Consider the following 15,106-nt stretch of genomic DNA (forward strand, 5'->3'; position numbering starts at 1 on the left):
GAGAGACAGAGGACAGCCTAAGTGGCTTTGATTTGTTCTTGTGACATGTGGATTTATGGAGCAGTTTGTCATGTCATAGTCAGCACATGAACCTGCTGTCGAACTCTTAATCAGCACACTGAAAACATAAAAATGAAAATGATGTTAAATGTTGTGTTCTATGTCCATTTTGTCCGCTCAGAGGCTGAAGGCTGCACTTTCACACCACCCTGGTGCCATTGCCAACGGCAACATGAACTCCATGGGCCACATGATGGAGATGATGTCGTCACGGCAGGAGCAAGGCTCCCACCATCACATGCACTCACACTCACACCCGCACCAGCACCTGCAAGCCCCTCCCCACGCGTACCAGCACCATGGACACCACCACCACAGCCAGGGCCACGGACAGGGTGGACACCACCACCCGCAGGGGCACAATCCCCATCACAACTCCCACAATCCCCACCTGCATCCCGGGCACCCACACCAGACCTCACCGCATCCTCCAATGCACTCTGCCTCACAGGTAAGTAAAGCACATTCAGACGGGTCGAAGACAAAGCCGCAAGTTAAGCAACACATGAACTACTCTGCACATTAAAATCTCTCACATACTGTAGCTACGAGCCGCTGTGTATGCACCATCACTAAAACAAAGCAGCTCTTTAGCAGCCCTGTGAGTAGTTTTGAAGTCAGCTATTAGTGGTTTAGCACTGAAGCGTAGCTGAAATGATGCTCAAAATTCACAGTAAGCCAGTGGACAAACACATTTTCCCTAGCTGCAGCCATAATGCCAAGTAGTTTCCTGGCATTCATCTCAAAGGTGTTTTTTCCTTTGAGGTTGGTCAGCTATAGGTCAGTGTTGGACGCCTGCTATGGAGAGAAGGGGTGATGAAGAGGTCATAAAGTGGCAGTTATAAAAGATGCTCAAGACTGTCGTTTGGAAACTATGGTCCACGTGCGCCTGCAGCACCGAGCTGCAATTATGTAGCAGCAGCAGCGTGCTCCAGGTGCAGAAGAGGTTTTATAAATGCTATTCCCAATGGTGACCAGACAGCCTTGGCTAATAGTCCTGGAACATCTTCACTGTGAATATATTTGGTTTCATTTTAAATGAAAGTTTGACAATACTGCTCACAGTATTAAGAATAACATAACGTGAGACACTTTGTCCTTGCATTGTCTAACGTCCTTTGCAATGCCAAGCATTTTGGATGAAGGACAGTCCGACATCAAGAAATGCAATTCACTGTATGTTCCAAATGTACCATTAAAGCATTAAAACAACACTCTCTGTATGCACAGCAGCCATTAAATCAGCTTGTATTTTCCATGGTTCTCATAAAAATGGTAATGATCTAAAGACTGAAAACACTTGACCTTGCCAAGTATATGTCAAGATCTGTCAGTGCATGTACGGTTTTAGAAATGGGCCTTTTGACTGCGTCTGGTGGTGTTAGTCTGAGTGGAAGTGGGCGTTGGAAAACTGCCTCCTGACACCTCTTTAACAAGGTGGGCAGGCTGGTGAATCAGCCCAGTCACTCACTCATTCACTCCAGACGTCCACATCCCGGCTCGCGCAGCACGTGGTGCGACCAGATGTTGTTTTTGGGGAAGTTGCCAGACATTGAATAGATGCAGGAGGTAATGTATAGATGCTTGTTTAGAGGCAGGAGCCTTTGAGGGCAGAGGAGTGGTGACAGCAGACAGGTGACTGGCTGAACAGGCACATATCTGATCAGATGGTGGTAGACAGACGTTGTCTCATCAAACGCTTCAGTAATGCTGATCCCATTTTCCCTGCTTTTCAGATGTCTCCCGCAACCCAGCAGATGCAGCCCACGCAGACGTTGCATTCTCCGCCGTCCAGCGGTGGGCGCCGCCGGCGAGTGGTGGACGAAGATCCGGATGAACGTCGACGGAAGTTTCTGGAGCGAAACAGAGCAGCCGCAACGAGATGCAGACAAAAGAGAAAAGTGTGGGTGATGTCGTTAGAGAAGAAAGCAGAAGAGCTCACTCAGACCAACATGCAGCTTCAGGTACAAAATGATCCTACAACCCTCTGAGCATCTAAATCTATGTACAGTACCCACTGCGACTCACAGCTGTCAGCATGTTTTTGATTTGCTGATCTCATTCTGCAACAGAGATAATGACAATAGATTTGATTGGAATGAGGTCCAATCATAGACTGCATATAAAACTGGATGTAGACTCCGAGTCTGAAAAGTGAAGTCAATGGAGAAGTGTCTGAAAGAGCAACACTATTTAGGGCCACTAGAGGCTGGGTCCAAAAAGCCTCTGCCTCCATAAATTACCATTCAAAAAGCGTCAACTTCTCATAAAATATAAAGTCAGTTAGTGTTTTCCACACGTCATTAAGGTGTCATTTGCTAAATTCACTCTTCTGATCAGTGTTCTGGGGGTCCTTCTGAAAATAATTCCATAATTAATCGGATATTAGGCCTCAAAGAGAGGTATCTTTGGGAGCATACCTGGGGTGCAATTAGGTTTACAGTATAGGTGGGCAGGCTTCCTGTCCTCGGGTTCTCAGTCAAATCTATCCCTCGCTCCTCCCCAGCTCGACCATCCATCCATCCATCCATTATCTATACGCGCTTTATCTTGAACAGGGTCACGGGGGTCTGGAGCCTATCCCAGCTCAAAGGGCGAAGGGCGAAGGCAGGGTACACCCTGGACAGGTCGCCAGTCCATCACAGGGCCAACACATATAGACAGATGGAAACAAAGACCATTTATGCTCTCATTCACACCTAATGGCAATTTTTTTCATAGAATCACCAATTAACTTAACATGCATGTCTTTGGACGGTGGGAGGAAGCCGCCTTCCCTGGAGAGAACCCACGCAGGCACAGGGAGAGCATGCTAACTCCACACAGAAAGGCCCCAGGTCTGGGATTGAACCTCAACCAAATATGGTCAATTCTGCCTCCAAAAAAACAGAGATAAGGACGGCCTAAATGCCAGACTTCACTTCAAAATATCAGTTCACAAACCAATGAGTGATGTTGCTGGGGGTTACCACTTGGTTCCAGCAGAGATGAAAACAGTCTGATGTTGGCAGTGTCACTGTTTAAAATTATGTTATAATATTATCTTGAACATGCAGTAGTTCTCATGGATATGCAAGTGTTAGTGGTAGTTACAATTTTAATAAAACATCATCAGTGAGTTTACATTTCAAATATGGTACCCGCATACCAAAACGAATGATAGTTATTATGTATTCAAAGATGGATGCTTGTCTATAATTGTGAATTCAGTGAATTCTTGAAATGTTTTTTTTTCCTTTATTTCAGAATGAAGTGACTATGCTAAAGAATGAGGTGACCCAGCTCAAGCAGCTTCTCCTCACACACAAGGACTGTCCCATCACCACTTTGCAGAAAGATTCCCAAGGTTACCTCAGTGAGTAGCTCAAATGTAAAAATAGACACACACACACACACACACGCACACACACACACACACACACACACACACACACACACACACACACACACACACACACACACACACACACACACACACACACACACACACACACAAAAACACATCTTCATCTGTGTGCCTTAGCCCTGCAACGGAAAGGTATAAACTGTACAGACGCAAGTCTTGATGGACACATGGTGACTTCCAAGACTCTTCGCTCCAACATGCCAGTATCCAGCTCCCACGCTTACCTCAGGACTCCTCCTTTGACATATGGGTGTTGCACACTCTGGTAGCTGGCCCGGACTGGGAGTTGGTAGCCTGAATCCCATTTGAGACTTATTTTTCCATCTGACAGCACCTCTGCGCACAGAGGCAGCCGAGACTCAACGTGAGAAAGACATCACAGGCCGCACACTGGCATCCAAACTCCCACGGATGCCCAGGATACTTGGACTGTTCCTCGGCTGAGCAGCGTATGACATCAGAGCCCCACCCTTTGATACGGATTCGAGCGACATTTCCATGTAATGTAAGGCGCCTCCCTGTGTGGCTTTAGCACAGGAAAATAAGGCTCACATCACCCTTGGCTGAATGGTTCTTTTATATAGGAGAAAGCCAACTCCCAGACTGGGCTGGAGTGACTTTCATTGATGAGTCCAGCTTGTGTATAGATGTCACCTTCAATGTGTCCAAAATTCATCAGGCCTGTTTACGGAGTTGAGTGATTCACTTTTCCATTTTTGTGTCATTCACTATTCCGGGACGACTGATGAGAAGTTAGGTGTGAATTTTATGTGTTTTTTGTTTAAAATAAATATCTTTCTGATAATAAAGCTGTTTTCTTTTACAATAAAGACATTTGGTCTGTGTTTATTTTGATATTTTGTCATTCCTATGTGTTTTGATATCCCTACGTAGGGACACACGCCTACTCTACACTCCTGTCCATCTTAAATAATGTCTCTGCTGTGTCCTTAGGTCCAGAAAGCAGTCCGGCAAGCAGTCCAGCCCCAGCGTGCTCCCAGCAGCAGGTCATCCAGCACAACACCATCACCACCTCCACCACGACCATAGGGGGCAGCAGCGTGCACGGGCAGGCCAACCACCGCACAGACATTAACCCCATCCACTAGGGACACCAGAGACTATAAGCTCAGCTGCAGCCACAAACTCACCACCACCACCACCCCTACCCCTGCTTTCTAAGGGTTGCCAGCTGCACATGCTGCCCCCCCCTCCCTCCATCAAGAAAAACCTCAAAGGCCTGTGAGACTGTTCTTTATACAGTAGCTACAGTATCTATTTTTATAGACCAACCCTATTAATGCATAAATGTTCTATGGTTTGTTGGCCCTTTTTTTGTTTTTAGTCTGCTTTTATTGTGCTTAGCGGAAAGACAGTTTTGCTAATCTCATGCTCCATTTCAGTAACTTTCTCTGTTGTGTAATGGTACAAAATTGACCAAAATTGCGGTCACCAGAGGAACCACAGGAAAGAGACAATGTAAGTCTCAGACTGTCATCTCTATAAACAGTTCCTACATCTCTAGATGTCCAATGGACTGAATAACAAGTCAGATCATCATCTGTGGGTCACGTGGACTGCATGTTGCAGCATGTTTAACATACAGGACACTCTGAAGAAGGGAGTGGGTTGTTGCTGCGTTTAGGTTGTTTTCTGAAACTGTCGCCACGATGTCTTGTGACAGGAATATGCAAGCAGGTGTAATGATCCTTTTCCTTCTATATGACTGTTAAACATTCTCCCTGTCAGCGGTATTCTTAAAGAGCTTTGTCATATACAGCATGACAGTGAAGATACCATACGATCAAATGGAAGCAATACATCACAGTATTGATCACCTTCTCTGCTGTGTGCCCACATTATGATCAGAATGGCCAAGGACGTACGATGTCCCAAGGACGTACGATGTCCCAAGGACGTACGATGCTGTTACAGCTACAGAACTGTACACTGTGATACCGGTGAGGCAGCTCAGGAGTTGAGAGCAACTCCGCCGCTCTCCAGGACCAACTGAAGCTTTAAATCATTGAGGCCTCTGTGTGTGTGTGTGTGTGTGTGTGTGTGTGTGTGTGTGTGTGTGTGTGTGTGTGTGTGTGTGTGTGTGTGTGTGTGTGTGTGTGTGTGTGTGTGTGTCATGCTTTTTGGATCCACGTTTTGGATACGAATTCCAAATGAAAATGACATTTGATTGGGTGTGACTGCACAGTTTTGCATGTGTATATTGTATATGTGTGGTTTTCCTTCTTTCCTCTGCAGAACAAAGTTCAGCAGCTGTTTTAAGAAAGAAGAAAATAGTGTGTATGAGTGAAAGTGAGGAACTTTTTGTGTCTTTTTTTTGTTTTTTTTGACTGGCATCCCAAAACTGGCAATCCCTAAAGAGGAGCAGTTCATGTCTGTGCTTTCCAAGATGTCACAATGTGCCTGAATATTTCTTAAAATCTTTGCTGGCTTACTATAGACAACAATGTCTTCTAACCACCATAATTATCATTGCTTTTTTCCCAAAGAATCTCTGTTATTGGCCTCCTCATAGATGTCTGCTGCATGTAAAGGCCCAAACTCCTCTGTGTGTCAGTTTGGCTGTGGATTTAGGCCTGTCCTTTTCTATCTCCCTTCCAGCCCTGAAACTTAATACCTTCTCATGTTGACCACGGCTCCTCTTTCTTTCCTCACTTCCCTATGACCAGGAATGTCGGCTCATTAGCATGATGACCATAATGCACTGTGTTTTACAGTGGGATAGATGAAATACATTCCACTGACAGGTGGAGCGATCGCAGAGCTGTCTATGCACTTTGTCTTCTGCCATACCAGAGGGTAGAATAGCCATATTAAGGTCAGAGTAATTCTCAGTGATTCCCCCCAGTCTTCATACACCAGCGAGAAACTTAACTGCGTTTGGCTTTGCGGAGAGACTGTGCCTGGCCTATAGAAAAAATAAGGGAACTTGTGAAGCTCAATTAAGGACCTAGCACTGTTTAATAAGTCTTGTCAGAGATAAGGGAAACTTCGATGTGAATTGAAAATCTCTTTTCTCATTGCGGGTTGCATCTAGTTTTGTTGTTCCTTAACCTTGGAGTCTGCGTGTACAGTTCAGTGTGTGATGAGTCAGAGAAATTCTTGTGAAAAGGGCTTTGTTGTTGTACCGACCCTCTGAACTGAAGCTTGCCTTATTTTGAGTTGTTTTTGACACCATGTTTAGATCAGACCATTTCAAATTAACCTCTGCATGTGAAAATATATTAGTGACCTCAAAATATTTTCAACTGGAATTTATTTAGAGGACATTAAGAGTTATATTTCATTCATTTTTGACAGTGGATCCGGATTAAGAAAGAAACATGTGTTACTGTATAGGCAGACCAAAAGGACAGATGGAAGTGCAGCGTGTCTGTTTGTGTGAGAGGTGGAGAACAATTCCTACATATTAATGACATTGTAATTGTATTATTTGAAATCTAAACACTATAAATATTGTAGATATCATTAATTTCTATAACCCTGTACATGTAATGCAACCACCTTTCTTTTTGAAGGGAGTATAAATGTGTGGTACGTTTGTAAATAATGTTTACATAGCACTTGTTGCCTTTCGTTGTATGTCGAGGCTCATTTCAGCGCTTAAATACATTGTTGATATGTAATGAACTGCTAAATCCATTCTTGCCTGCATAACTTTGTACATTTTTATTTCTGTCTGTAATTACATTGCCTACATTTTATTTTGCATTTGTACAGATGTTAAAGTATCACTGCAGTTACATTACGGTATGAAAATAAAGCACTTGTTCTGTAACATACAATGAATTAGTGTGATTTGGTGTCACCGCTCCCCAAATCTAGTGAAATTTATTTCTCTCTGAAACTGTTTGAATCAAAGGATCGACTGCACATTCCCGGTGCTTGTCCTTGAAAAATGACTGCTCATTAAATAGTTAGATGCTTTAAAGGTTTAGAATACTCATTAATTATTGAACTGTCTAGACAGCTTGATAGATGCCTGATGAAATAACATGGCAGTTAACTTCACTGCATAAATGTCTTTGTGTATTCCTGTCAAAATGCCAAATCACTAGAGACACAGACAGTTAAATCTTTGCCACAACAATGACACAAGCGAGCAATAAAATAAAAGACATTGTGAAAGAAATTAATTTCAGACCGCTACTGTTGAAATACAGAGAAACCTCTAATTTCTTCACAGATAATGAAGAATAAATGTATTCAGATGATCACAGAGCAAATGATGTAAACTTTTTAAAAGTGCATTGAATCACTGACAGCTGTTTTGGGAAGCAATGATTGTACTTTGGAGTTTGTGGGTAAATAGTGACATTTCTTTGGAGTACAGTGACCCCTGGTGGGCATTTTGTTGGATAACTAAGTAAGTACTTAGTTATCCAACAAAGTACTTAAGTAAGTCTTAAGGCAACATCTGCTCCTCTATCTCTGAGACACACAGCACAATTCAGTCTGCTCTCTGGACATTAAAACAATCTGGTGTAGAAAAGTACCTTTATTTCAAGTCATTTCTCCACTTTTAAGGTTTCAGTGGCATGAACATCAAACATGTAATGATTGGACACAATATTTTCCTCAGTGATCCTCAGAAAAAACAAACATGAAATGAATCAAAAAATTTGTAGAGCATTTTAACGTGATAATTAAGGATGAATTGCCACTCTGTTTTCATTTTAATACAAGATGTTTGCAGCAATTTAGAGGTTTGGATCAAGGCTGAGAGTACTTACAGTTTTTATCTGCAGCGTATCAGAGAGCCAACAAAAGTCCCAAAACAAATCCTCTGTTAAAAAAAATATATAAAATCTGCTGTAAATATACAACATTTTTTATTTAAACTGGTTATGAGAATCAACAATCTTTAAAATCAGCAGTCAATGATCAGTATGTTCTTTAAAGTAAAGGCGTTTTAATCGGCTATATTTAAGCACCACTGCATTTCATATTAAGGACTGTGTTGATAAGAATCTGTCAATCATATCAAAGGACCTCGCTGGTTGGTCGTAAGGCAGAATATGTCCTCCTCCTCGTATGATGACCTGTGTGACAGGAGAACAGAATTTAAATATCCTGGGACATTTATTTTCACATTCAGTCCACTGTCCTGAATATCTGCTCACCTGGTAAAACTCTCCAACCTGTCGCACATAACCGGCCACCTCTGTGTCACTGGGCTGAACCTTCCAGTAGAAGCGAGGGGCTTTTTTGTACTCGGCAGCCCCGGTCCAGTTGACAGTGGGCAGGAACCTCTCAGTCAGCGGAGCGGCTACAATCACATCCAGCTGACCACTGTAGATTAAGACCTGCACACGTATTTAATTTTCATCAGTTAGCCGTCATGCAGGATTTAAGACAACATTTAAAAATATTATCATGACCAAAATCCAGGATGATATCTGTTTTCATACACAATACTATGTCAATACATACATACATACATACACAATCTTAATGCACTCTAATCTGCCAGTGAACATACTGCCATGGTGCAGTTCAGACAAACTACTAAAGGGATGGATGATCCTGCTCCCCTCACCCTATAGTTATCCATCAGGACCCCCAGCCACGGTTTGATGGTCTTCATGACGTCCTGTAGGAGGTGCTTCTCCACCTCCGAGCCATCATGAAACGTCAGGTTGCCCACGTGGATGGCGTGTCGCACCTGTGGCAGGGTCACAAACTGGGAGAAGTACTCCTGGTCTTCAGGCTCCTGTGGCGCACACAAAGAAAAGGAGTGGGTTATTCAGACTAATAAAATTACATCTACATTGGTTTATTTATAGAAATAAACATAAATATAAGGTTTTGCTCTACGGCGTCACGCAGGCAGCTCCGAGTACCTGACACATCATGTAGTTGAAGTAGTTGGCACAGCCTGTAGCATTGTGGAAGAAGGAGGGATACGGTACCAGGTCGCCGTTCAGCAAACTATCAAAAACCTTAAGTCAGAGACATAAACAAATTAGGAGTTTTAATTTTATTCACAATATTTTCTAATGTTTGTTTCAGATAATGAAAATGGGATCTACGACATACATTCCTTGAACAATTAGAAACGCACAAAGCACCCAACATCTCTCACCTGAAAAGCCTCCACCCACTTCTGTTGTTGAATGAGCTCAACCCCCAAGTCTGTCTGCTTGTCAACGTACTGTTTTTGGAGTTCATCTATCAATCCTGTTTGATACAAAAACTCACCGTAACCACCCAGCATCTGAGGAGGAGAAGAAGTGAAATATATTCAGTTCATATCCACAAATCAATAACATGTAACACCATTGAACAAAGGAAAGCTGTAAAACTGCTGAATTATAAGTGCAAACATACAGTATGAACAATGAGAGCCAGGGAGATGTTAACCAAGTCTGAGATTAATACAGAATCAACATGGTGACCATTTTAGTAAATAAAAGTAAGATATTTTGGATGAGATGAGAAATACAATATTTTGAATGAAAGACTAAAAATGTGATGATTTTATGGGGCTGCACAGTCCCACGCATAATATCTGGAGAAAGGTAAAGGATAATTAAAAAAAAAAAAAAAAAAAAAAAAACTTTGGATACACACCAGTTCTGGATCACAGAGTCCATCACCAATAGCCATTCCCTTAAAGTTGATTTTCACCTTGGCAGTGGGGTTGTTTTTATGGATGTAGTAAGAGACAGCAGGAACGTACTTTCCTGCATATGACTACACAGAGAAAATATGACAGAATAAGGACAATATCATAACTGCATAAGCTATTTCTATTTGTTGTCAGAAACCAGTCAATCTCACAGGAGACCTTCTTACTCAAGCCATAAACTGCAACCAGTCATTAGTATCAATGTAAAAAAAAAAAAAAATAAAAAAAAATAAATAAAAATAACCCATTAAATGTCATCTTTTTGCTATGTGTAAACAGCCACCTCTGTAATACTGCTGCGTGAAATGTAACGACAACATTAGGATTACGAGGAGAAACTCACCTCTCCAGTTGCATAGAACTCATTGGACCGATACTCAGGAAAGAGCTGGAAGAACTGTGTTAAAGCACTTTAAAAGAAAAGAGATGGGGATTACAAAAACAGTTAGTGACAATCAAACACCGGCGTAAAGACCCCAAAGAAAAGATGCTACCCGTGTTAGATAGCAGTGTTTTACCTGTACAGATCTCTGCCAACATCATCCTGGTTCTGAGCAAAGCCTTTGTCATCATCAGTGAAGCTGAAACCAGTTCCAACCTAGAAGAAATAAATACACTTCTTCAACCTTTGGGAAACACGGAGTGAAAGATTTTTTTTTTTTAAGTAACTGCCTTTTTTTTGTCTGCGGTAAAAGAAGAAATACATACTGGATTGTCAATGTACAGAACTGAATATCTTGATGTCCAAGCATAATCCCTGAAACCGACTGCAAAGTGAGAAAAAAAAAAAACCGATGCTCTGACACAAACTTCACAAGACACACGTCTGTCAGATAGGCATTACACAGCATGTCTCCTGTCTGCTGCTGTTGGATCAAATCCCTTCTTACCCGTCAAGTTCTTGTACACTACGTATGGTCCGTGTTCCACGAAGAGACCGAACATGGAGGTGCCACCGGGTCCGCCTTGCAGCCACAGCAGGACAGGAGCTGTCCCTCGGCCTGCCTGTTGGTCAGGAGACAAAGTGAAGATCTCAGCATCACCTAGTGGTGACTTTGGCTTATTAACAAAAAGGAAATAATTAGATTTTATTGCAGTTTACTTGGACAGTCTGACTTTATCCCTCAATTTATTGACCAGTGATAGTAACAAGGATAAAAAGGCTTCAGGTTTGAGGCTATGAGCCGGTGTTTGGGGTTATCAGACTGCAGAGATGTTGAAAATAATCAAGAGTACAAGCTGTCTTGTCATCTTGTTGTTCAATAATGATGCTAATTGTTTTCCATATTGGTGAGTATGTTTAAGCCTAAATTCTCTGAGCAAAGCAGAATTTGTTAGGAACACTTTCAGCAAAAAGGTTTTTCATTATTGGCTTCATTAGGGAGAAAAGCACTTTAACATGGTTTTCCCATTCACACACTAATGAGACAGATCACCATGCAAGGTGCAATCAGGAGCACATTCACACACCGATGGTACACCACCGGGAGCAACTTAGGGTTCAGTGTCTTGCTCAAGGACACTTAGGCATGTGGACAGGAGGAGCTGGGGATCGAACCACCAACTTTCCGATTAGTATGCAACCCACTCTGCCGTCTGAGCTACAGCCTCCCTGTGTAAAGGTAAAATATTTCATGCACTGTAATGCAAGGTTATTCATGATTTGCAAAACAAAGATTATACAAGTTTCACCCATCATTTGGAGTCATGAGATGGCATGTGACTTTACAGCACTGTGGCATGGTTATAGATAAGATCCTTGGGTTACTGATTCATAGATTTAACATAACGGGTTGCCCAAAAAAGCTTGGAAAATTCTCTGCCGCTCCTCCTGTAAGACTTTGTTTGAGAAAAAAAACGTGACATTGAACAAAACAAAACTGAATCTAACACCACAGCAGGCATTCCTGAATTGCAGCTGAATAAATACACAATGCAATCACAGGTTGACTCAGGGGCTGAAGTGAAAGCAAGTAAAGTTGCGCTACTCTGTTATCTGGAAAGCCTCTGTTGTAAAGACAAAGCTTGAGCCTACCATGAGTGCAGGGAAGAACCAAAAGAAGAGGTTGCTGTTGTATTTTTTGTTGACTGTGAGGTATCCACTGTAACTCTTGACATTGGCTCCCGGTAGATCTCCGACCTCACTCAGTTTCCTGGCTGGAAGAACAAGAGGTCAACATGTCAACATGAATGCAAAACAAAAATAATAATAACAAAAATATAATATTGGACATTCCTGCAGACGGCATGCCATGTGCAGGCTCTCTCAAAACGTGTGACACCAGTGGCATTGTGAGAGAGGCCTTTTATTGTGACCAGTCCAAAGCACACATGTGCAATAATCATTCTGGTTAATCAGCATCTTGAAGCACCACGTCCGTCAGGTGGATGGAATATCCTATCCAAAGTAAAGTGCTCACTAATACAGATTTTAACAAATTTGTGCACAACATTTGGCAGAAATAAACCTTTCATGTTTCTAAAAGTAGTTATAGATCTTTTACTTCTACTCGTGAAAAAAATGGAAGCAAAAACAAGTGTTGTGTTTATACTTTTGTTGACAAACCAATATTACATTGTAATAAAGCTAATTGCAGTGTTATTATAATATTACATGACATGTTGTTTGTACCTTCATCTATGGCACCCTTTTCTAGGTAAGGAGTGAGGAAGAGAGGGGAGCCGGGGTCTACTCCATTCGAGCCGCTGACACGGTGAGATTTTCGGCAGAAAAACGACGAACAGCTCCTGGAGGTCACAGAGTCCAGACAGGCCCACAGTAACAGGAAACCCAGAGTCTCCCGCAACAGCCTGCCAACATTTACAAAATGCATATCAGACTACAGGGCCGGGAACACCGATGCGTGAGCCTTAAACACCGCAGGCCACTCAGATTTCAAAACAGTCCAGTCACAGTGACAGACACCATGTTCCCGGCTGTGGTCACCGCAAGAAGAAGACGAAGAAAAACTTCAATTTGATTGGTTAAAACTCACCTCATTATCACGGTGGTTTCTATGCCAACAGGACAAATAGGACCCTTCCAGCAGAGGTACAGCCAGATGGAGAGATTAAGGTGTGTGGACAGTGAGGCAAGCTGAGTCACATGATCCGCTCTTTGAATGTCATGTGACGACAGTGGATCACGTGGTCGTTGTTGGGCGCGCTCTAGTGTTGGTGCCCTGAACGCTGTCTTGCAGGTAACTTCAGGAGTTCTTATTTGCTCACAAACAGAATGGCGTTTTAATTTGGGCCCGAGCACCAAAGGTGCGAAAGCCCTATTGTTATCCAGCGATTATTACAATTCTCCGTAAACAATTGCATTTTTGGAGGCTTTATCATATTCCAAAACTCATGAAAGTTGGTACACCCGTCTCTGCCGGCGAAAAGTTTCGTATTTTAGTGGAGTCGCGAGTGGGCGTGGCCAAATGGCTCGCTAGCGCCCCCTAAAGAGATGCCCCGGCGGCTACATTTACCTACACGCACCAAATTCGGTGGACACGTGTATCACACCTAGACGCACAAAAAAGGTACATTGCACCATTACGTCAACTCGACAGGAAGTCCACCATTCTGAATTTAGTCACTATTTTTGGTGATTCACACATGTTGCACTTTAACAAACTCCTCCTAGGGAATTTGGATGACATGCTATAGTGTGTGTTTTTTTTATAAGTCATACCAATGGGGGGAATTGAACGACCAACCTTTTAACTGAGAGGCAACAGTGATAACCACTGCACCACCAATCTTTCCAGATGAAAGTCTGCATCCTCCAGCGCTGAAGATAGTCCAGCGGTCTATGACGCTGATGCCGAGCTGGAAACGACCTCATGTGTGTTACCTTGGCAGGGTAACACACATGGGAAAATAGCAAGATACTAAATATTAAAACCATTTACATTTTCAGACACAGCTGAATAAAATGTGAAGTGAATGTTATTAGCTCTGGTGCAGGTAACAGACACAAAACAAATAAATATAGCCTAGTTATAAATCCTTGAATTAACTGACTGTTTTCTATACAAATTGAATTGATCAAATTACTTCCTTTACACCATCTACAAAAATAGTTGCCTGTCAGCATTTGTACCCTACTGCACTTTGAGGTAGTTTATAAACTGAGATGGCAAGTTTGGATTTTATTCTCACTGTCACCTAGAAACTGGACAATAATGATGTGGTCAAGATGAAATCTGTTTTAAGTTGATACAAAGTAAAAGTGACCACACCACCAGGGGATGACTGTGATAGGCTGAGTCACCTGTCAGTCAAACATATACAACCCAAAATCAAATGTCCTCAGTATAACACATTCTCAATAATGACACAGCTTAGAACAAACTAACCTGCATTGTCTATTTCAACCTAGTTTAGTTTATTGATTTGTTTTTGCTGAGTCATTATTTAATCCAACCTTTCCCTTTGCCACACAGAAGGCCTAAAAATAATATATTTGTAATGATTTGGTGGAGACCAAACCAGAGCTAATGTAGGCTACTTAGATCCATGAGAGTAAAACTCCAGTGTGACAATAATGTGTGTCCATGTCTGCTGGATCTTAATGTTGGCAATTTATAAATTTATTTGTATCTAAAATTGTGTTGGCTGTTCCATGAGTATTACCATTGGCCTTTTTCACACCATTAATTAAAAGACCACGTGTAAATACAGTTTCTGTGTGCCGATAATCGTGGCCCTTTATGCACTGTGGAAACAACAAAAAAGGGATGGTTGTTCTACAGTTGAAGAAAAAAGCCTGAAGATTATCACAACACACAGCATGTGGGAAAGCACGTCAGCCTGACATCAGTAGCTTTAAGTTGCTGATAGACTTGGCTCATATACTTTTGCATGCAATGCAGTGCACCAGGTAAAGGAAGAAGATACACAGCTGGGGAGAAAATGTGGACAGGGATACAACAGCTCAGGTGAGGTGGCGGGACTGCAACCTATGACTACAACACTGTCTTATTGTCAAATCTGTCAGT

General features: G+C 42.2%; 2 protein-coding genes across 4 annotated transcripts in view; one reads left to right on the forward strand and one right to left on the reverse strand.

Annotated features, from left to right (window-relative positions):
* The window catches only part of creb5b (cAMP responsive element binding protein 5b), a 39,663-nt gene extending 32,371 nt beyond the window's left edge, over window positions 1–7,292 (forward strand). For 2 of the 3 annotated variants that reach the window (XM_069142971.1, XM_069142972.1), the window contains 4 exons: window positions 182–511; window positions 1,797–2,024; window positions 3,307–3,415; window positions 4,421–7,292. In XM_069142971.1, the coding sequence (XP_068999072.1) occupies window positions 182–511; window positions 1,797–2,024; window positions 3,307–3,415; window positions 4,421–4,575 (822 nt within the window). In that variant the 3' untranslated portion in view covers window positions 4,576–7,292. Of the gene's footprint in view, window positions 1–181; window positions 512–1,796; window positions 2,025–3,306; window positions 3,416–3,797; window positions 3,972–4,420 lie in introns of all 3 variants that reach the window. The other variant, XR_011177918.1, reaches the window with a different exon arrangement.
* A 675-nt stretch (window positions 7,293–7,967) lies between these two features.
* On the reverse strand, window positions 7,968–13,783 carry cpvl (carboxypeptidase vitellogenic like). The gene is made up of 13 exons (XM_069142973.1): window positions 13,112–13,783; window positions 12,748–12,926; window positions 12,151–12,272; window positions 11,006–11,120; window positions 10,824–10,882; window positions 10,634–10,713; window positions 10,459–10,525; window positions 10,058–10,180; window positions 9,570–9,701; window positions 9,328–9,426; window positions 9,024–9,197; window positions 8,608–8,790; window positions 7,968–8,526 (listed from the first exon to the last, which is right to left on the reverse strand). The coding sequence occupies exons 1-13, from the start codon at window positions 13,114–13,116 to the stop codon at window positions 8,428–8,430; spliced, it is 1,437 nt and encodes a 478-aa protein (XP_068999074.1). The 5' UTR covers window positions 13,117–13,783; the 3' UTR covers window positions 7,968–8,427.
* Window positions 13,784–15,106: the final 1,323 nt, after the last annotated feature.

The sequence above is a fragment of the Embiotoca jacksoni genome, unplaced genomic scaffold, assembly GCF_022577435.1.
Source record: "Embiotoca jacksoni isolate LCO1_2020_lvr unplaced genomic scaffold, fEmbJac1.0.p SCAF_11, whole genome shotgun sequence".
NCBI classification, from domain to species: domain Eukaryota; kingdom Metazoa; phylum Chordata; class Actinopteri; family Embiotocidae; genus Embiotoca; species Embiotoca jacksoni.